The 21,209-nt window shown below is 42.0% G+C and overlaps 2 protein-coding genes across 11 annotated transcripts in view; one reads left to right on the top strand and one right to left on the bottom strand.

Annotated features, from left to right (window-relative positions):
- Positions 1-6,050, top strand: part of ZMYND11 (zinc finger MYND-type containing 11) — a 104,671-nt gene extending 98,621 nt beyond the window's left edge. For all 6 annotated transcript variants that reach the window (XM_063415615.1, XM_063415664.1, XM_063415655.1 and 3 more), the window contains one exon: positions 3,760-6,050. In XM_063415615.1, coding sequence (XP_063271685.1) covers positions 3,760-3,882 — 123 coding nt within the window. In that variant the 3' untranslated portion in view covers positions 3,883-6,050. The remainder of the gene's footprint in view (positions 1-3,759) is intronic.
- A 6,736-nt stretch (positions 6,051-12,786) lies between these two features.
- DIP2C (disco interacting protein 2 homolog C) overlaps positions 12,787-21,209 on the bottom strand; it is a 308,853-nt gene continuing 300,430 nt past the window's right edge. For all 5 annotated transcript variants that reach the window (XM_063415559.1, XM_063415579.1, XM_063415569.1 and 2 more), the window contains 2 exons: positions 21,040-21,163; positions 12,787-16,281 (listed from right to left, as the gene is read on the bottom strand). In XM_063415559.1, coding sequence (XP_063271629.1) covers positions 16,029-16,281; positions 21,040-21,163 — 377 coding nt within the window. In that variant the 3' untranslated portion in view covers positions 12,787-16,028. The remainder of the gene's footprint in view (positions 16,282-21,039; positions 21,164-21,209) is intronic.

Below are 21,209 nucleotides of genomic sequence, written 5' to 3'. Positions count from 1 at the left end.
TAGCACTGGTGGGGCTGGAAAGAAGCAGGAGCCTCCAGGAGATGGCACGAGCCAAGGGACAGCCAGTCCTGCCACCCCCCTGCAGCCCCATTTGCCTTCTGCTATAAAGATCTGTTTTGCTGCTGCTCAGCCTCATTAGTCCCTGTGCTTACATGAAACCATGGTCCCTGCAGGGAAAACTCTGCTCTGGAGAAGAGTGGGAAAATACTCAGATGAGACTGTCACAGGTAGTGATACATCAGGTCACTGACTGTCACAGTTAGGAGTTTGGTTTTTGGAAAGAGAAGAATTACTTCAAATGCCAGAGCTCCTGTAGAGTCTTTATTTCTGTTCCTCACAGAGGTTTTACTGCGGGTGTGATGATGGTGCAGTGCTTGGGTCTCTGTCAGTAAGAGAATTCCTCCCTGTCTACCTGTCTCTGCAGACCAGAGGAGTTATTTATGACTGACTTGATGGAGTTCCTGTGTTCAGGGTGTCACCAGCTGCTGGTGCCTGTGTGCATGTGCTCGCCTGTGGCACTGGAGAGGGAAATGGAACTGCCTTTGCCCACTACAGAACACATCAAATTACCTCTGTTCTGTCAGAAATGAAGAGCACACATGTGAACCATTGTCACCATTCAGCTGACATGCAGTAACTTGAGCACAATAACTTGATTGTGAGGCTGGACTCAGCTCTAGCAGCTTTTTGGTGGTTTTGAAGGCAGAATTTTTGAAAGAGACTGATTGGAATTACTTTTATCTGCTCTAATGTGCCTTTACCATATCCTTCAGATTAATATGCCCTGGTACCACATCACTGAATTTATTAATGAGGACATAAAGCCTCTCTACTGAGCAAAACAATCAAAAGATAGAAAGAGGATTTGACAATCTTGCCCGTTCCTGTGGCCTCGAACTGCCTGTCAATCAGCAGGCTAAATGAAGGCATCATGCAGGCAGCTGGTTTGCATGTGGCAGGAGAGGGAGGGTCAGGATAAACACCTCTGCATTCAAGCTGATGGATCTGCCTGCCAACACACAGCCCCAGGCAGCTGGACTCGGTCCAATTACACAACTCCCCAGTGATTCTTCCTTCAGTGCTGCTAATGACAGTCCCTGGTGTGCAGCAATGCACTTGTATGCTGCCATTATAATGATACCTCCTTACCAAAATCTCATGTAATTAACACACATACTAAATGAGTTTTGGTGGATTTGCTTTTTAATTAGGAGCAGAGACCTCTGCTTTTGTGTAATGCTGATGTCTAAGCATGGGAATACAGCTGCTATTATTCACACTGTATTTGTCTTTTTCTCATACCTAAAAAAAAAGTCCGGTTGGGGTGAAGGGAGCATTTTGCTGGTGGTGTACAGGGACATGAGATGTGCTTCCAGCACTCAGAAGACTAATGCATAGTTAAAGAATAAGAGTTCCTCTTTCTCTAGCTGGTCACAATTGCCTTGACTTAGCCCAATTTCATTTTTATACCTTCAGAAAATTTGGGTTTAATACAGATACCTCAAGTAAATAGCAAACAAAAGGATGAAATGTAAAGGCAGAATAACAATAATGAGATTATGCAGCTCGATGGCCTCCAGGGTGCAGGCTGGAGTGCTGATCTTGACCACGTTTCTGTTTTATTTTCTCCAAGTTCTTTTATTTGTGTATAAACCTCATTTAAATTGGTGCATAGTTAATTTCCATAGACAGCTTTTAACTTTTTTCTGTTTCAAATTTATTTACACATATATTTATTTTAACATGCAACAGGCATTCTTTGCATGAATGAGCCTTGTCTGTGATGGGTACTTTCTGAAACAAACCCCCAAGTAATTGATAACATTTAGAAAGAGGAAAATACAAAGAAAAGAGGAGGCCTGAGGCCAGCTGGCATTTTGCCTCCAGTGCCACATGTGCTGGTACCAGCACAGATGACACTATTTTCCTTTTGTGAGTGGAGATTTACATCCCACACTTATGGCCAGCATATGTAAATGGAAGTGAAGGACCCACAGATCAGTTGTCCTCTCCTGCTGTAGCATTTTTTGATCTCTCCAAGCCAGCATATGTGAATTTGTTCTCTGGGCTGAGGCCCATGCTCTACATAATGGAGAGACACAGCTGCTCCCTGCACCTTTCCAGCAGATGATCCTAATGGCTCCCACAGGCTTGTGGGCAGCCAGCAACATGAAAAAGCAGGAAAACAGCTCTCAAGAGGACACTTGTTTGCAGACATTATTACAAATAAACTTCCCAGGAGCTAAATTATGAAAGGAAAATGGAGAGGTTCCCTTCTCATGCAGCTTGGGCAGTCCCTTTATTGCTGATGTAAACAAATGTGTATCAGTTTAGCCAATGTAAATGTTGGCTTTCTTGGATCTGTCTTTCAGTAATGTGCGTTGTTGTGGTTTTTCTTTTGAGGCAGTTGAGTTTGTTTCCTTTGTAATTCCCTGTTTTATTAGCAAAGCTGGAGCTAGACAGGACATAAAAAGTAAATTGTGTGTTATTCTGTGGTTTGATAGCAGCCTGCACAGACTCTGATATCCCTCCCGTGTTCCCCACCATGCAATAAGCAGTTCAGACTGGATTCCTAAAGATGCTTCCTGATTTTGAGCAGACCAAGTTCAGAAAGACAAATCTGAGGTTGTTAGAAGCTGGCTCTCCAGGATGCAGAGGTATAAATGGTACCTCTAGTAGTAGTGTCACCTTACTTTATGCAGTTCTGTCAAAATTGCATTTCTGCTTTTGCAGCACTCCCTAATGGGGCATAAACCCCCCCTAAGTTCTGCCTGTGTGGTACTGGGCCTCCTTGATGGGCACCCGTGGTGCTGACCAGCATGTTGCATTCCCTTTCTTAGTCCCTCAGAGGCCACAGGATTATTTTCCAATAGCTCTTTCCCAAGTAGTCAGAAAGCTGGAGGCGTTCTCTGTGTTCCAAGGTAGAAATCATCTTTGCTGCAGCTCTCCCCAGAACCAAATAATTCTGCATAAATCACACTGTGCAGTGTCTTTATTTCAGGAGTTTTGTGCAGTTCTGGAAGGCACGACAAAGGGCAAGAGCCCAAGTAGCCAACCAGTGTACAACAGGCCTTCTTGGGTTTATCTAAAACTTGCAGGGAAAACCACTTTTTTGATCTGCTCAGTAGCACTGATGGAGCACAAGGTTTTCCCTTCAGGAGGTGGCAGTGCTGGCTGGCAATCAGCAAACCCCAGTGACAGCAGTGTCCTTGCAGGCTGATCCCAAATGGGCTATAACAAACCAATAATTCTTGTTTCCTGGGATATTATTGTTGTGACTTTTGAGATTTTCTAGACTGAAAGGATCTTCTCCAGCAACCCCTGGACAGGTCAGGGTTATAAAGAAACCTCAGAAACACTGATTTTCAAGCCTGTGCAGCGCCTGTTCATGCCAGCAGTGCCTGTTGATTTATTGTGGCTTTTAAGACGTGGATCAGGGTGCTATTACACAAATGTAGGGTAAAGGATTGTTCCTGTGCTGCGTGGCTGAAAAATGCCAGTCCACCAGCCTGAGAGATGAGTTTTCTTAAGTGAGAGACCATTTTTTGAAAAGCAATAATCCAGACTCTGGAAAATGGGAAGGCATTGTGTGAATTTGCTGAAGATTGCTGCTTCACTCAGCACGTGTGAAAAATGCCCTCACACCCCTGGGCACCCACGAGCATAAATGAGAGGAGCACGTGCAGGGTGGGGAACGCTGGTGGGCTGGTGAGGAGGGATCCTGCCAGGGGGGTAATCCCATCTCATTTTTTTCCCCAGTGCTACAACTGTGAAGAGGAGGCCATGTACCACTGCTGCTGGAACACCTCCTACTGCTCCATCAAGTGTCAGCAGGAGCACTGGCATGCCGAACACAAACGTACCTGCCGCAGGAAAAGATGAAAGAGTTACTCCTCCCCTAGAGCACCACCCCAATGATTGCTATTCTCAGACAGAGCGGTTTTTGTTTCCAAAAAAAAAAAAGAAAAAAAAAAAAGCCAAAATTGTTTAGAATTTGCTTCCCATTTTGCACCAGCCTTTAAACACTTTTCGTAAGAGAAATTTTGCACAGTTGTTTCAGTCTTCTGTTAAAAACGCTCCCCCAAAATTTTGTCGGCAAAATGAATTGAACGTCTGTGGGAGCAGGTTACTTCAAATAATTTTAAACTAGAGGATTTGTTGCATTTTCAGCAAATTTTAAGACATTTTTAGGTTTTACTGAGATTTTAATCTTTAAAAACAGCAGATCTAAAAACAAAAAAAATGATGCAAGTTTAACAAAAGGAACATTTAAAAACTAGTTCTGAATGTAAGAAGTACAGAACTGTTTCAGAAAAACGAAGCATACTACCTTGATGTAACATTTATTTCTTAACCTTGTTGAGCTGGTTTTGTTCAGCTTAATTTTACTGTTTAAAGGCATTATCTATTGGTTATACCAGTGGGTACATGATTGAATTTAGGGAACAGGGTTAACACAGCAGGTGCTAGTCCTGCGTATTTTTTCTTAAATATTTCCCAACTGTGTTTTATTTTCATTATTTCTTTTCAATATATAACTTTTATAACAAAATATTAGCTTTGATCTTGTAGTTTAAAATCACAGGGAACTGGGGTAATCTTTTACTGAGCTGGATCTTAGAGAAAAATGAATATTTAAATTTTGAAGTTTGCACATTTCGTCTTTGTTCTAACATGAGTGCTTATAACAAGAATAAGAAAAGCCAAAAAAAAACCCGAACAAACAATAGACAAAAAAACCCAACTACCTTTATTCATACTCGGAATTTTGAGGCATACAAATTACTTTATGGCACCCCCTTCAGCCTCCCCAATTCAATGTCATTTGACCACCTCTGATCTGGTGTCACCTGGTCCATTGTAACTGATAATAAAAGGAGAAAAAGCACTTAAGTTTCACAGAAGCCGTTATGTTTGTAGTAATGGGTCATTGCCTAATAATGAGCTCCATCACTGTACTCAGAATGAAGAATAATGCATGTTAATTTTCTTGTATTAAAGATGCCGTGATTTGTAAAAAGTCTGTATTTTGCGGAATGTCTGGATTAAGAAGCATTACCAATAGGAATGGATCGATAGTTGAAAAATTATTTTCTTTTTTGTTTGTTTTATATATAGATATATGAATTGCATCCATGTTCAGAGACAATTTTTTAAATAGATGTAAAGCTTACTTAAATAGCTTTTCTTTTAAAGTGTCTCCACATTTTAGTTTCTTTCAAAGATTGGTCTTAGACTGAGTCATATGCCCATTAATCATCCAGCTATTTTTTGAGAAGTTAGAGGAATAATTTGTAAATATTTATTTAGATCTTTGATATTTATTGAAAGCAATTACATGATGGAACGATGGAAGCTGAAGAATCAGGAGGAAAGCCTTTTAAAAAGTTTTCTCTAGGATTTGTCAGGGTCATTGTAAAGACAAAAATATAACTAAGACTTCTGTGAACTACCACTGAAATCCTGACCTTTTTTACTTACAGTGGTGATGTAAGTTAATTGACTAGATACCGCCAAATAATGCCCAATATGTTGCAGAAATTAAGTGGTAAGCTGATTCAAAAAAATAGTAAGTAGATGGTAACTTGTATTACCACAGCTACATTATTGCCTGATAAATGTGTAATTAACTTTTGTCGCCTCTGTGTTGTGACTGTAAAACACTTCACAACTAAAAATCAATCTCGTTCGATTACTTTACGAGTTCCAAAACTTCGATCCACCCCTATGAAAGCAAGTATTGTGGAAATATTTTTGGTGTAAAATCATTCCAGAATATGTAATATTTAACTGATAGCTGCATGAAAGTAAGATTCGTGTTACTTTGGCTTTTTTGTCTCTGTTGACACGGTTGCACATTTCCAAGTTACTACAGTGTGAAAACTGTGTGTTTTAAAGAAAAAAAAACAAAACAAAAAAAAAAAAAGATTGTGGCCTGGTTTTGTATAAGTTTTAGGTAAAATTACAATTGATTGTTTTAGGAACCATGATTTAAAATTAATTTTTCTGCAAATCATAAAGCTATATTAAAGTGTTGAGCTTAGCCACTATGCACATTGTAATTATTCATTGTGGCTGTCCAGTTTATGATGCATTCTGGCATTTTGTAAGCTGCTCTGACTAGCAATATATAGAGTCATTTAATGTGTTAACATTGGTTAATAAATGTATTTAAAAAAAACTCTCACTGGATGTGTCTGTGTTGATTTTGGCCAGTTGTCCTCCCATCCTGGGGTGGGCAGGCGTGAGGCTGCTATTAGTGCTTGTCCTCACCAAGTGAGGCTGGGGCTGTGCATGGGGAGCTGCCTGAACTCCCAGGAGCCTTGTTCCTGACCCGAGGGGAGCCAGCAGGGCCATGGAAGGGCTTCAGCCTCCAGCATGGCTCTCTGCACCCATAGGGAATCCTTTCAGCCCACGCAGAGCCATCAAGTGCTGGTTTTGGAGCCAGATCCTGCACCGGCAGCAGCCAGGCTGGGGCTCAGCCCAGCTTCACCCTGTGCTTCCCCTCCCCAGAGGCCCCACTCTGCCTCCTCCTCCACCCACCCTGAGCCTGTGCTGCCGTGTTTTATTGAGGAAGTAATTCCCTCTGCAGGGCCTGCAGGGTTTCTCCTGCCGAGCCCCGAGCAGCACAGTCCCACTCCTGGGAAGTGTCCACAGAGCACATCCTGCAGCACCCAAGAGAAAGGGCCACGTGGGGACAAGCCAAAGGCAGAATGGGTCACCCTGGAGCTCCACTGGGACTTCAGGGCTGCAGCAGGGATGCTCTGGGAGTCGGTTTCAGTGTGGCTATTCAGAATTTCCCTATGGAAATTAAGACCTGGCAAGACCTGCAAGTCCCCAGGGATCCCTCAAAGTCTCTTCTATTATTCCCCCATCCAAACAGTTCTGTTCTTACATAAGCCAAATTTTATTCCTTCATCTTGATGAAACTCAATTACATATCAACAGCCAGCACAGTGAATCACATAAGCTGGCAAAGCAGGACCAGGAACAAGCAGAATCTTCCTTCATCTCCCATCCCAGGGCATTTCCTCTTTTGATGACTGCGGTCACTCCTCAGGCTCAACACTGCTCACCAGCACTCCAGTGGCAGAAATCCCCCGTGGAAATGCTCCTCCACTCCCCTCCCCATGTGCATTTGCCCAAACCATTTGCCCCAGCTCTGCAAGGTTCCTTCCATCAGGAATCTCAGGGTGAGTGGGAGCTCCTCTGCAGCATCACCACTGCAGGCAGTGGTCCCACAGCATCAGTCTTAAAGGCTTAAACATTTTATTGTTGGCTTTTCCTATTATTATCACTATTGTTGCTTTTGTCATTAATTAATTAATTTTTATTGGTTTTTTTAACTCTGGCTATTCCTTTATTTTAATAAAGAGGAGCTGTGGTTTCTGCCTCCTGCTTCCTTTAGGTGGAGTGAGCTGCCCAGCTCATGGCTTGTTTGCCTTTCACAATCTTAAATGACCAAGTCTGTGAAATATGTTTGGGATTTGTTACTTGTAGTTAGGGTTAGGGGCCGTCAATTTTAGCCTCCCTGAGTGAGAGTACATATGTGATTTGTGCATATGCTTCTCAAATGCTTTCATAAATCAAATTGAAGGGGGGTATCTAAACCAGAGACCCTTCTTGTGTTGTTTCACACTAAGGAAATGCAATTGCAAGTAGAAAGGTCCATTCGTTTGTGAGAATACCAGAATATTGTTGGGGTTAAGTGGGAGATGATTATAGATTATGTAAAAGGAATAAAACCAACTATCTTGGACTTTTTAACCCCACATTTTACCCCAATAAAACCTATTTCCAGATGTCAAAAGCCTCAAAAGTAGGATAGACTCGGAGTAATGCTCTTTGAAAAAGAAATGCTGGTTACTAGAGGTTAAAAATTGTTAAAATCGGAAAAAGAAAGAGAACCAAGAAAAAATTAACTCTGAATTGTCCCTCCTGCTCCCCATGGCCATGTCTGCCCCAGGACCTCTCCAGCCCCATTAACCCGAAGTCACTAATGAGGTATCAAAGGAATGATTCATCCCTTCAGGGATGGCAAGCAACAATGAAGAGGCTGAAATTAAGCGCAGCACCTACTTTGTAGATAATTTGTACACTGAAGGGGACTGATAATTGAAGATTATTCAGAAGAAATGCCAAGAGAGCCAGAACACTCCATGCTAAAAGGCAGAGCAAAGTGTTTGTTTACAAAGCCACCGGCCAGTTGCTGTAAACTCCCTGAGTGAAAACTAAGCTGGCGTGAAGCTTCAATGGAAATAGGATTTACCCTAGAGAGGTAGCTAAAAATAAACCGAGTTCTGCATCAGAAGACGCTGTGAATCCGGTTACACAAATTGCTTTACTAGTGTTTGGAAAAGGACTTCTGCAGAAGAAAACAATGTTTATTAATAAAGCCAGGGCACTTCCATTTTTAACTACTTCATTAACAGGAAAGGTAGCTATTGCAAATAGCCACACTGCAGCTCTGCCCCTCTCCTGCTCTCACTCCCATGGGAGCTGTGGGAGCCAGCTCTGCACTGGGCCGGTTCTGAGTATGATCCCACCATGCTTGGCCACAGCAACCTGCTGCTGTCCCTTGTAACAGCCCTCAAGGTGAAAAAAGGCTTCATTAAACGTGAAAATAGTGCCTTGCACACAGCAACTCTTGGAGGCCCTGTCACCAGGAAGGAGTTTTGCGCCACCCCTCTGGCCTCCAGATGAGGCCTCCAACCCCCAGGGCACAGGCAGGGACATCCCCTGCAGTTCAGCCCCGCCAAGGAGCAGCAGCTCTGGCTCCTTCCCAAAGGAGAAGCACAGCCAGAAACTCTGCCATGCGTGGCTTATGTGCTGGAGAGAGAATTTCTTTGGCTGACCCAACACTTGACTGAGTGACAGAGCCTTTCCCTGTCTTTTCACAAGTCCATGAAGACCACGAGGGCTGGAAAGCCTTTTAGTTTTGCCCCAGAGAAACGCCAGACGTGCAGCTCAGCCATGCACTGGCTTTGTTGTGTTTTCCCCCTGACACTGGAGCCAGCAGCATTTCCCCCCGGCTCCCCAGCGCCAGAGGCTGCCTCAGCAGGGAGCTCCAGGCTGGCAGGGCTGGGGCAGTGCTGGAGGCTGAGCCAGGGCCCAGCACTGCCCTGCACCACCAGCGCTGCTCCTGCTGCCTCTCTCTCACCAATTTGGGTGGGGGCAATGCTGCACTTGCAAGGAAAGCCCCCAAGGCCTGGAGGGTCTTTCCCTCCAGTCAGTGGGGTGGCATTGGGATTTCAGAGCTGGGAAGGGGAGCAGGACGCAGCTCCACAGCAGGTCCTTGCTGAAGGGATTGGATCTGTCCTGGAGTGCCACAGGCACTGAGAAGCTCTGAGCCACCTCGGGGCTTTCCTGATGCAAGAGCCTCTCTTGGAAAGCTGTGGGCCATTGCCACAGAGACGGGCCCTGCAACGAGAGCAGAGGAGCTCAGGCCTAAAGCCAGAGGCCTCCTTAGCCTGGCACAGCTCAGACTGCCTGGGCTCTGCCCCTGCTACTACACCCCCTCCCAGAGCCTTTCTCTTTAGCCCAAGGCTCGTGGAAGTACACTCTCTGTACAGAATCAGCTGCAGAGACAGAACCTATTTAAAGGCTTCTCTTAACAGCTTGCTCAGAATTTGCCCTTTTTTTCTCCCAGTTGTGATCCTGTGCTCTGGACCTCTCTGGGCAGAGGGAGTGTTTCTACCTCTCCAAACTCTGCTATCACCATTTGGTGAAGGCAAGCAGTGTCTGGAGTTGCCTGTCCCATTACAGACCTAATTATTATTGTTCCTGTGGCTCAGCATTTCCCAATCAAAATGGGATTTTGCCACATCCCATGATGACAAGTTGCATCCTGACTTTGTGTCTCTCCTGCAGAGGCACTGGCTTTCTCATGCTGGAAAAATAAATGGTGCTGGTAGTTATAAGTAAAGGGCAAGGACAGCACGTGGCTTATGCAGGCATAGCAAGATGCAGTCACACCAGTTTGGCTGCAAGGCTATGGCCCTGTTAGGTGCTCCACTGGAAACAGGTTTTTAATGGAAGCTTTCATTTAAGAAAACATGGGGTTTGTTAGAAAATTTTCATAACTGAGAGAGCTCTAACAGTCATCTTATTAGGCTTAAAAGTGTAGTTAAAAGCCTCTGGTACTATAGAAAGACTTTGCTGCAAGATGTAAAAATACTTCCCTCCTCTGAAGGAAAAAATAATTATAGCTGAGACCACACTTCTTCCTTCTCTTTGCTAACCAAAGAGCTATGACAGAACTTAAACATTCCCATTCAGTCTTTGTGGCCCCACACCCTGGAGTGGCAGGATAAACTGTGGGTTTCCATGATGAATGCCCAATGACTGCCCCAGCAGTCAGAGTTTTCAGGCTCTGTAAGTCCATCCCTGCCCCTGCAGCAGCCACGCAGGGACCCTGCAAAGCCACACGGAGGTGTAGCCCCACCCCAGTTCGCAGCTGTTTGTGGTTAGGAGAGAGGAGGGCATGCAAAAAAAATCCTCCTGAGGATTTCAGGAAAGTATCCAAACCCAAATGTTTAAGAGGCATCCTAGAAATGCTAATGAGCACGTGTGTCTGCAATGGAAAGTTTAATTCCTTTGTACCTCCTCAGCCACTAATTTCCTTTGGGCAGATTTTGGCTCAAATTCTGCTCTCCTGCTGCTCTGTGAATGCTGCCTGTGCCATACTTGCCTCCCGACCTGACTTCATGGAAATGTTATTTTCTCCTTGCCTGCAGCTGCTTGTCCTACTCTTGTCTTCTCCCAGGGTTTCTGTTCTTCAGTCCTGCTACTTACCTGATACAGACCTGGTTGTTTTTAGTTTCCCAAACCATTGGGGTTGGGATAAACTCTGTCCTTGCCTTGCACATGTCTGTCCTCCTACCTCCATACACTTCCTCTCTTGAGTCTTGCTGCAGAGCCCTTGGCTGAATTCAGCTCATCCACGCCTCCAGTCAGATCCTGTGGCTAAGAGCAGTGAGCTGTGTCCCAGCATCTGGAGCTTCCTGATTGAAATGCACTCCCCTAGGTGAGAAAATTAAAATGTAGGTCCCCAAAACTGGGTGCCTGATGCCACAGGGTTAGATAGTCTTAGCTGCTTCATCTTTACTTCCATATGCACAATCTTCTTTTTCCTGGCCTAGCCTTCTACACCAAACGCTCTTCCTAAACCTGCCCTTCATTTATGGCTTCTTCCACTGGTGTCTTTATCCTGATGGTTCAGTACAGCTCTTATCTTGATGCCTCTCCTGGCATCTCCAAAACTTTCCCATGTGCTTCCGATCACACTTGGAAGCCACTCCCTGTGGAGATTCCATCAGCTTTGTCCCCTCCTCTAGCCACCCTCCACATGCCTACAAGCATCAATCTACCAAAGCACAAAATTAAAACAAGATCAGCTTTGTGCCTTTAGGATCCACCATGAACTGATCATTGCCATAGAAGATTTTGCAGTAATTTTTAAATTATTATTAATGTGTTGTGGGATTCCTGGAAAAAAGACTTTTTTTTCCCCCCCCATGTGGCTCATGGAGAATACAACAGTGCCTTTGGAGAAATCTTGTTTGTGCAGACCAGAAGGAAGTAAAGAGCACTGACTTTGGCATTATGCAGCATGATCTGCTTAGTGAACCTGGGTGAATCTGAAATGCCATGCAGCTCCCAGTGCCACGATGATGCCAGAAGCTGCAGAGGTGGCCTCATCCTGGTCTGCTGTGTAAGAAAGGGAGAGCTGATGTTCCAGAGATGCTGATCTCATGCAGCACAAATGAGGCAAAGCTTGAGAGGGTTTTTGTACCCGCTGTAAGGTGATACCACTCAAAAGAGATGAGAAAAAACCATGAAAAGGAGAACCCTAAATCATGGTAAGGTGAGAGCTTTTGGAAAGCTGGGCTGCCAAATGACTTTGGTGAGAATTTATTGTTGATCTCTGTGTATGCCCCTCCCTCCCTCCCTCCCTCGATAATAACAGAGCATACAGCAAATCTTTGTGTTGAAAACCAGAAAACGAAAGCTGTATGGTGTTTTATCAGACTTTCCAATTCTCACATTCTTAGTATCATTGTGATAATGAAGTGATAATGAAGAACTTATGCTGTTCTTTACTGTGCATGGTTCTTCTAACCCTACAATTTTTTTTTGTTGAGATTTCCCATCAGCTTTGCAGCATTATAGCCATCTTTTGCCACAATTATTTTTAAAATGTGGAACTGAAATATTTTAATCTTTTAAAAACCTTTATCCTGTTAACATAAAAATAAATCCCCTTTTTGCTTTAATGAAATGATTTGTAAAATTGAATCAGGAACTACTTGCTGTTCTGCCATCTCTTCCTTCTGCCATCTCTAACTTGCTTTCTCCTTCCCACAATATTTGTGGCTCCACAAAACTGCACCTACGTCTTGTGATAAGCAACCTGAAATCTGAGCCATCAGAGATGGGATTTTATACCTCGGAAATCACATTTTGAAAATGAGAGCTGGGGCCAAACCTCTTCCCTGGGAATGCTGCTGCTCAGCAGCTGGGAGCCAGCTCTGAGATCAAGGTCTTTATGGAAAAAGCCAATGGAAAGGGTCAGACCACATTTCCAAGAGCCATCATCTGGCTGCCCAAGGCTACTGGAGAGATAGGGAGGTTCTAGCCCCACATGTGTGAGTGACCAAGCTGTGACCCATAAACCTCCACTGGCAGAAAGCTGTAAAACCTGGATCAGTAATTTCCTTAGGTGACTGATCAGCAAAGTGTCAGTAGCAAGACCTTGCAACAAAAGTGATAAGTGACAAATTTGAGGAGTTTTACAGTACTAATGCTTGTTATTGCTTCTCACAAAATGTTACCAAGCTTACAATAATCTTTACACTTTCAGCAAAAATGTGAACAGTATATTTGAATATATTAAAAAGAATTAAAAAAACATTTCACAAAAAACATTTGTTGCCATATGAAAGTCTTTCAGCAATAAATGCCCACACCAGTATTTAAACATTGTTAAAAGTATAATGATTTGTACTAATAAATTATGCAACAAGAGAGGTAAACAAAATAAAATTACAGTATAGCTCTCCATGTTCCTCCACTGAGCATCCGCAGCTCTCGGAAGCTCCATTTCAGATGACTAATTAAGAAACTGATATTTTCAGAGCAACAAAAATAAAAGCTTTTATTTGTTCATTTGAATATAAAACAGGCGTTATCACAGATGTACAAAGCGTACTGGTGGTTTAACATACAAGAAGGTTGCTGTCCTTTGCACATAAAAATTTTTGTTTGAATCTGTGATTGGCTGAGTTACATGAATTTCTCTAACCAGTCACCACACTCTATGAAATAACGCTGCTAACATTCAACTGATAAAAGGGACAGTCTTCCCTTGGGTAAAGTGTCAAGCAGGATTAAATATATATAATAAACAAGCACCATGAGGAATCTGCTCCTGTTTGATTAGTTTTGTGTTTAAATGTTCATTGTGTACCCTCTCTTTTTGTGCATGTGCATCGAGTTGATTACATGGTTTTGTCTGACTCCAAAAGCACAAGGTCACAAGACAAACATTTTATACATTCTCATGAATGGTTTATCTACAGTACAGTTTCTAATACAGAACAATCCTTCTTTATTGCTCAGTCTGATGGTGCTTAAATGTTTCCTTCCTTTTGCTTGCACAACAAAACCAGAAACTCAGTTTATCATTTCTCTTAACTCAGGATTTAACAACCACAGATGACAGGTTGCAGAAGAGAGCTGTTATTAACTGCGTTTCACAACTGCATTGCAGTTCTTTTATTCTCTACAAATGCAAAGTTGACTTCGTGAAGGTTAAAGTGATGCTTTGAACGACAGCGAGATTTGTTTTGCAGTACTGAGATCAGCAATAGCAGGACTTCACAAGTTAGTTCACACACTGCAATTATGTTTGTAATCAATCAACATCTTGTCTGAAACCTTACAACAACTTGCCATTAAGAACAGATTTTATTCTTTTTAGGGAGCAGAAAATGAATTTGACAAAGTATGGGATTGGTCTGCAGAGCATGAATAGGGCTATTCACAGGACGGTGAGGGCGGAAAAGATGGCCTGAAAGAAAACGCGTCTGACGTGGTGAGATGCTCTGTACTGTACATGCAGACTAAAACGTCCCTACCTTTTAAAAAGATTTTTAACACCCAGCATCGAGACTCCCTTATACGTGATATAAACATGATAACATTTGCCCTGCAACAATCTTAGTCATGCATATCCGGTAATGAGAGCCAGCACATGAACGTCATTTGGGACAAATAAGAAAAGCATCCTTGGACTGCAGCTGGTAAATCCCACTCTTGATCACAAACAGGTCAATTCAGTTACAACCACATGAAGGAAGGGGAAGGTTTTAAAAAAGGGGGTGTGAGGGGCAGGGAAGACAACAGAAGTGGGGAATCAAACCCCTCTTTTCTCCAAAGGTAGTAAAATGAAGGCAGCTGTGATGCATGTTTTCCTACTCTTCTCCCGTGACGGCCTCAGACTGGAGGCCGCGGGACTCTTGGTTCCTTTAGCAGGCAGATGGGCTCCTCTGATGTTTTAATGCTTTTAGGGACTAGTTAGCAGATGCACGACCCGTGCCAAAGGGTGGTAGTGACTGTACGCTCCTCTCCCTTAAGGAATAAATTAAAGACCATCGAAACAATCGTTTCCTGTAAATGTAAACTGGAAGCGTTGGCCACCGAGCTACGTGTCCTAGCTGAGAGGCAAATTGATAACTCTGTGCAAAAAACCCCAAAGTTTTTCCTTATAGCAGTAAAAACACCAACTAAAACAATGAAAAAAATTGTGCAACAAAGTTCTGCAGCTAGACAACAGTGCTATTCCTCAACCTGCCTTTTCTAAGTCTAACAAGTGTATGCACATGCCAGCACGAATATTTATTGTTGCCTCCATGGCAAAGAAAAGAAAATTATTGTAGTGCATTTTTAGTCTTAAATTCATTCACTGCCTTAAAGGCAGCAATAATTTCACTTGCTGGTATCTAGAGGATTCTTTTTGACAGGGATACTTAGCAATCCAGGATTGCTTTTTTTCTTTTTCCAAAAAATTTGTGAGTAACATTTGATTATCTACAGTGGGAGACACCATGCAAGTGACAAGTACTGCATTTTAATCTTTAAAATCTTTTGTCATTAGTGAATTTATATTTCATATATATATATTTGATGTGATACTATCCACTCAAGATAATACAACACTTTGTTTTTATATTAGCAAACATTTCAAGAGTTTAATATTCTTGAATGTTTCTTCTCTTTTATACTTCTAAAGAGATCAAAATAAATTAAACGTTTTGTACATAATTACAGAAGAAGTAGTTAACTTATTTTATCTTTTTAGTTTAGTACAAAGATATTTGCAAGCTCATTGCCGAAATACACCTTATTTATAAATTTCTTCCATTCTAACGCTAACAGCAAAGGCTCTTTGGCCTTTGGGCTTTCAGCATCTCTGACAGAAAGCTGCAAGATTTCTAATTGAAAGGTGCTACTTTGGGTTTTCTCCTCGTACCACTACATATTTTCCTAAGATATGGGATCTAAAATGGCTTAAGTTAGTAATGGATCTGTATTCATCAGCTTTTTATGACATATTAAAACAAATGAAGGAAACAACTATTTGTATTAGTATGCAAATTGTTTTAAAAGAATCCATTTGGAGGGCAGAATTAAAAAAAAATTCTACTTCAGCTTACTCAATGAAAAATACAAAGCCACATTTACTCAAAAAGCAGTATTGTCCAATAAGCAAAAAAAAAAAAAAGTTTAAAATGGGCTTTTCCAACACACTGAAGGGCCTTACCCCATAGTCCTTCTTTTCTAAAATTTAGTGGTAAAAGAAAACATTTCACATTATATTTCCTGCCAATCGTGACTGCGTTGAAAAGTCGTAATAGAAACAGTTCCATTCTGATGAGTGTCAGCATCTTATCTGCACACTTTTTTAGTGGACACAAAAAAATTTTATACATCTATAGTGAAGTCCATGGAAGCTTTAAGGTACAAGACTACATGTTGTAGGCCACATAGATGGGATCTAGCTGGTCTGCCAAAAATCCATCTCGTAGGTGCATACGTTGTTTCTCTCCACGGGAGTTGATAGGAATTACACCAATGTCCACAACCACCACCACCCCTACAATCAGATAGTGTTCCTCCAGGACCACGTTGGTGACCAAAGGAACAAGGTCCAAAGCTTCTTGCTCAGATCCATCCAGCTCAACTACAACGACCAATAAGTTTGTCCAGGTAAACACCGCACTGGAACAGAAGAAAAAATAATATTAGTCGTGGGGCTTTTTCACCCACTTCATTTTTTATTCCTTTTTCTGCACCTTGGTTACCTTTTGTTGGAGCTCCTTGGGCTCTTTCCATGTGCTCAGGACAAAATGTAAACAGCAAGAGAGAACACACTGCAGGCAGGGGCAGAACAGCCCCATGAGCTCACTCTTTAATACTGCTTAAAATGCAATTTTAAGCATTAGGCTGAACTTTACAGAAACCTGCCTGCCATGGAAGGAGGTAGCGAGACAGCATGTGGCTCCCTCTGAAGCCAGGAAGAGCCACAGCTCTGCTGTGTTCATGGAGTGATGTGTGTGTGGAGGTGTCCATTCTGGGGTTTTTTGAAGAGCAGCCCAGAAAACCAAGGAGGTTAAGAGAGGAGGCACCAAGAACAACAGCAGGAGCACAGTCTGAGCTGAAAGGTCTGTAGGATAACCCCTGCTGGTGAAGGGTGTGCAGCCCTGGGGAGGCACAGGGCACAGTGCAGGCTGGCAGGGGTGCTAAGGGAGGGGGACCATCCCTGCTCCTGCTCGGCAAACGCAGCTGTGCGCCTTTGGGAATGGGCTGGCTGATGACCAGCAGGTCAAAGCTCAGCACAAAAAAGCTGCAATTCTTCTGGACCAATTGGTTTCCACAAAAATAAGGCTGTGTCTCCATCTGTTTTATTTTGTCTGTTTTATTTCTGTTGGGTTTAAGGGGCAGGAGTTTTAACATTCCTCATTAACAGCTGAGACGGTCAAGGGAACACCATTATCCCCAGTACTTCCTCTTTGCTAAAAGAACTTTGTAAGGCCCCAAAGTTTTGTTTAAGCCCTTGAGCCAAAGCAGGTAAATTTTGGGTTCTGCTACCTGGGACTGTTTCTAGGTAAGGATAATGCATTTATCCTTCCTAATATGGAGGCTGGGAGGGTATCAAAGTCTGGTGCATGCTTCCATCCAGAGTAGTTTTAGAGCTTCCCTCCATCCTCCTCCTCACATCTCCAGGGTCTCCAGAGTCTAGCATCTCATGGGAGGTCAACACAGCCGAGCCACAAAGAGCAATCTCATTCTTTCTTGCAGATGTTTAAGACATTTCTTCCTCTAGTTTATTCCACAGAATAAATAATAAAATTCTACACACATAAGCCATACATCAAGCCCTGCACTTTACTCGCCTTTACCTCATAAAATCAGGGGATAACTTCCCAGAACTGTCTTGAGCAGAAGCATCTGAAAGTCAGAATACATTATGTACACAAGCCATCTTCAAAAAGAGCTTCTTACTCTAAGGTCAATGCTTGATTGAGATAGAAGTGCATTCTTTTAGCCTCTTAAGACAGCTCAGAAAATCCACGTACTGTGGAAACATATCTTACTTTGCCCAAAAATGAGCTATGAAAATGTGCTCTATATTAATTCTTGACAGAATGGATTTTAGGAAAAAGAGATTTTAACTCTTAAAAAAAAAATATATATTTTCAGATCCTGATAAAGTACAATTTGATTGAATTCTTATGTGCTTATTGATCTGGAAAACTAATGAGCAGCCAAAGCAAGGCTGAGAAGGCCCCTCTTGACTTAGTACTGCTGTGAAATGAATTTTCATTTGTAATTATGTTTTCACAGACATTCTAGTGAGTTTTGATTGATGCTGAATATCAACAAAATCAAGTATCAATCTGCACAAGTGACCATCTCCAGAGAGGTCCTGGAATTTTTATCGATTGCTGTACAGACATCTAAATTAATATTACATATATTTTAACAAAACAAACAAACAAACAAACAAAAAACCCCACACAAAACCACACAAAAACAAAAAAACCCACAAAAAACAAAACAAAAAAAACCCCCAAAAAACAAACCAGCCTGGGGAAGTTTCATTAAAATGTAAGTAAGCATGTAAAACTATGCCTGCAAATTATTGTTAGCTTGTTACCTGGGAAAGCAATTAATAGCAAGATTCAGGAGCAGGTCCCTAAAACATGGCTTAGAATAAATTAAGTTTGTCTGAATTCAGGAAACTGATTCCCAAAACTTTCATGAAGCTTCTATTAGGTCCTAAAATCAGTGACACTCCCAAGAGGCTTCAATTTAATTTAAAACTCATTTTATGTGTCATGGTTCTAACTCAATGGTGACCATTGGAAGTACAAGGAAATACTGCTCTTTATGTTCTTACTGGTTGAGATGAAGATACATTAGCCAGTGTGTCTCTCTTATGTACACATCAACTTTCTAGCCCTGATGAATAAAAAACTCAAATGAAAAAGCCAGGGACCAGGAAGGCTGACCTTTCCTTAAGAAATAACCAAGTCACACCCAATAAATGCAAAACAGTCAATGCACTAAGCTGGGAATGGCCCATCCTGCTGCTTTGATGTCACCAAATGCTACAGAAAAAACAAGGAAGTTGTAAAAACACCTCCAGGGAAAGAAGCTCCTAATTGTTTTCTTCTCCAAATACCCTGTGTAGCTTTGTGTGAAATTTGCTTCTAAGCAAATTCCAGGAAGCTCTGTTGTGTTCCTCTTTTGAGACTTTGACATTTAAATGAGTCAACCATGTGCTTTGATTAAAACACATACATTAAAACACATACCACATTTTGTGGAATTAGAAACACTTTCAAAATGCACAGTGTGGGTTTACATCACAATAAAACCAGACTGTGCCACTCTTTCACTTATTATATGTTGAGACACAGGAGGTCCAGAGTCAGAGGTTGTTGATTTTGTGTTAAAATTTCTTAAGAGACAAGAATAATTTTAAATGACCTTTCAGATCTGATCCTCAATGGCAGAAGCTGCCCAGCAGGATCCCATGTCAGTCAACAAATCCCCAAGTTCCTCAGTGGTGTCCAATGTTACGAAATGAGCTGCTTTTCTCAGAGGCTATTTCTACAATCTATCAAGTGGACATACCCAGCAGCTTCTGTGTGCAACAGGAATTAATGCAGTTAAATCCTTAATGGGGCATTGTAACCAAAACAAGAAAAGAGGCTCATGCCACTGTCCACAGAAAGGGATACACAAATTATAAATTAAAATTAAAAAGAGTTAGCTGGCTATTATTTTGTCAAGGGGAGTTTCACAAGGACAAAAGGAGGGTCTCTAAGAGAAGCCAAAAAAGAAGTTTTGTGGGAGAAGTCAAGGACAGTCAGGACAAGGACAAGGACTGTGAATGAAAACTCTATGAGGGTTATTTGGCAGAGCTTTGGTTAGGAAAAGGCTGGGGACTCTGAGCAAACCAGACATTGTCACTCTGAATATCTGAGTGTCTCTTTTCTGCAGGGACCACATCCAAGACACATCTAATTCATCAGCAATCTCTCTTGTTGAGGGAAAAATAACCCTGAAATACTAGCTTTAAATATTGGCCTTTGGGCAAAGGGTAGCACCAGTACAGAGTGTTTTCTGAATTCTCACTCCTGTGCCTTGTACACTATCACCCAACTATGAGGAAGAGTTAAGGTGTTGAGAATTATCATTATGTACTTCTTGCAGAAATTCAGTTGTGTTTTTCTCTGGTTGTTCCAGCTTACCCCCAACCCTTGTCCATTTGCCACCTTCTCGTTCAGAATTTCCATGGTTGTGGAACAAAAAGGATCCTAAAAGTGCTCTCAGCAATCTTGAAAGCAGGAACAGAATTTAAGCAGTTTTTGGTTTTGAAAACCATTTCTGCAGTGTGATATGGCTACTTTATTCACTGCCTGTGAGCTCATAAACCTCTGACAAACAGATACTGCTGAACACAGCAATTTGTGAATCTGTGGCCATCTTAGGACAGAGCAGTCCTTACACAGCTTGTTGATCTGAAAACTTCCCATCCACTGCTGGTAATGATCTGACACATTTTCAAGGGGAATTTCATGACAACCCTAAACTGTTCTCATACTGGTCAATACGAAGGCACAGAATCCAGCTCCCTGTGTAATAATGCCTGTCTGGCACAAGACCATACCAGCAGTGATGATGCTCAAGGGAGGAGGCAATAAGGCAAAACCTCAGTTACAGTCAGCCAAGCAACTAACTGCATTCATTTTAACTGATATTTAAGAAGAAAGCAAAGTCTTTTACTAAAGAAACCAGTTCAGCTGCTGTGCTTCATTCATTATTAAGCTTTCTGCTCCAGGCCACACCTCTGCAGCCAGGACTGAAAAGAAAAATGCACTAAATTGCTCTGCTTATTGCAGCAGATTCATTTTGGTTGAAAGGTGAATAGCTGAGCTGAGGTTGTATCAAAACAAAACAACTACCTGACTGAGTCTTTTGATGCAAGAATAATGAAAAGCAATTTGTGCTCATGTTGGCCTCAAGAAATGATTTCCTGCTGTGTACATCTGAGGATGATACATTGATTAAGACAACATCATTATTAACTCATTGATTTACTGCTTCAATTTCCATTCTGACCTTGATTTAATCACTGCTTCATTTATTAATAACCAATTCAAAAATAACAGTGTGTTCACTAATAAAATTTATTAGTGTTTTCATTTATTTGAAATGTTTGCTTGCTTACTCCTTGAAAAAAAAAAAAAAGAAACATACTGCATGAACATATCAGAAATCAGTTCTTTTTGATTAAATCTGTTTGTGAAAAGTTTCATCCTAAGGACACATTTGCAGCTGGGTTATAAATCCTGTGACCATCCCGACAGGCCGTTTCCTGGATCGATTGCAATATCCAAGGAAAAAACCCAGACATTACAGATATTTCTGCTTTTTCTAAGGGCCCTGGTGTTATATAATCCTTACCATTCTGTGATGCTCTTGTGTGCTCTAATTACAGAGGTTTCAATATCGATTGGGTGGTACCTCATCCCTCGCAGTTCCATGGCTTCATCTAATGCACCCACCACGTAAAGTGCATCATGGCGTTCTGGTGGGAAGGGATAAAAAAAGAGAAAGATTTTATTCTCCAGTAC

The sequence above is a fragment of the Prinia subflava genome, chromosome 1, assembly GCF_021018805.1.
Source record: "Prinia subflava isolate CZ2003 ecotype Zambia chromosome 1, Cam_Psub_1.2, whole genome shotgun sequence".
Taxonomy (NCBI): Eukaryota; Metazoa; Chordata; class Aves; order Passeriformes; family Cisticolidae; genus Prinia; species Prinia subflava.
The sequence above is the reverse complement of the archived record's forward strand: the minus strand, read 5'-3'. Positions and strand labels throughout refer to the sequence as shown.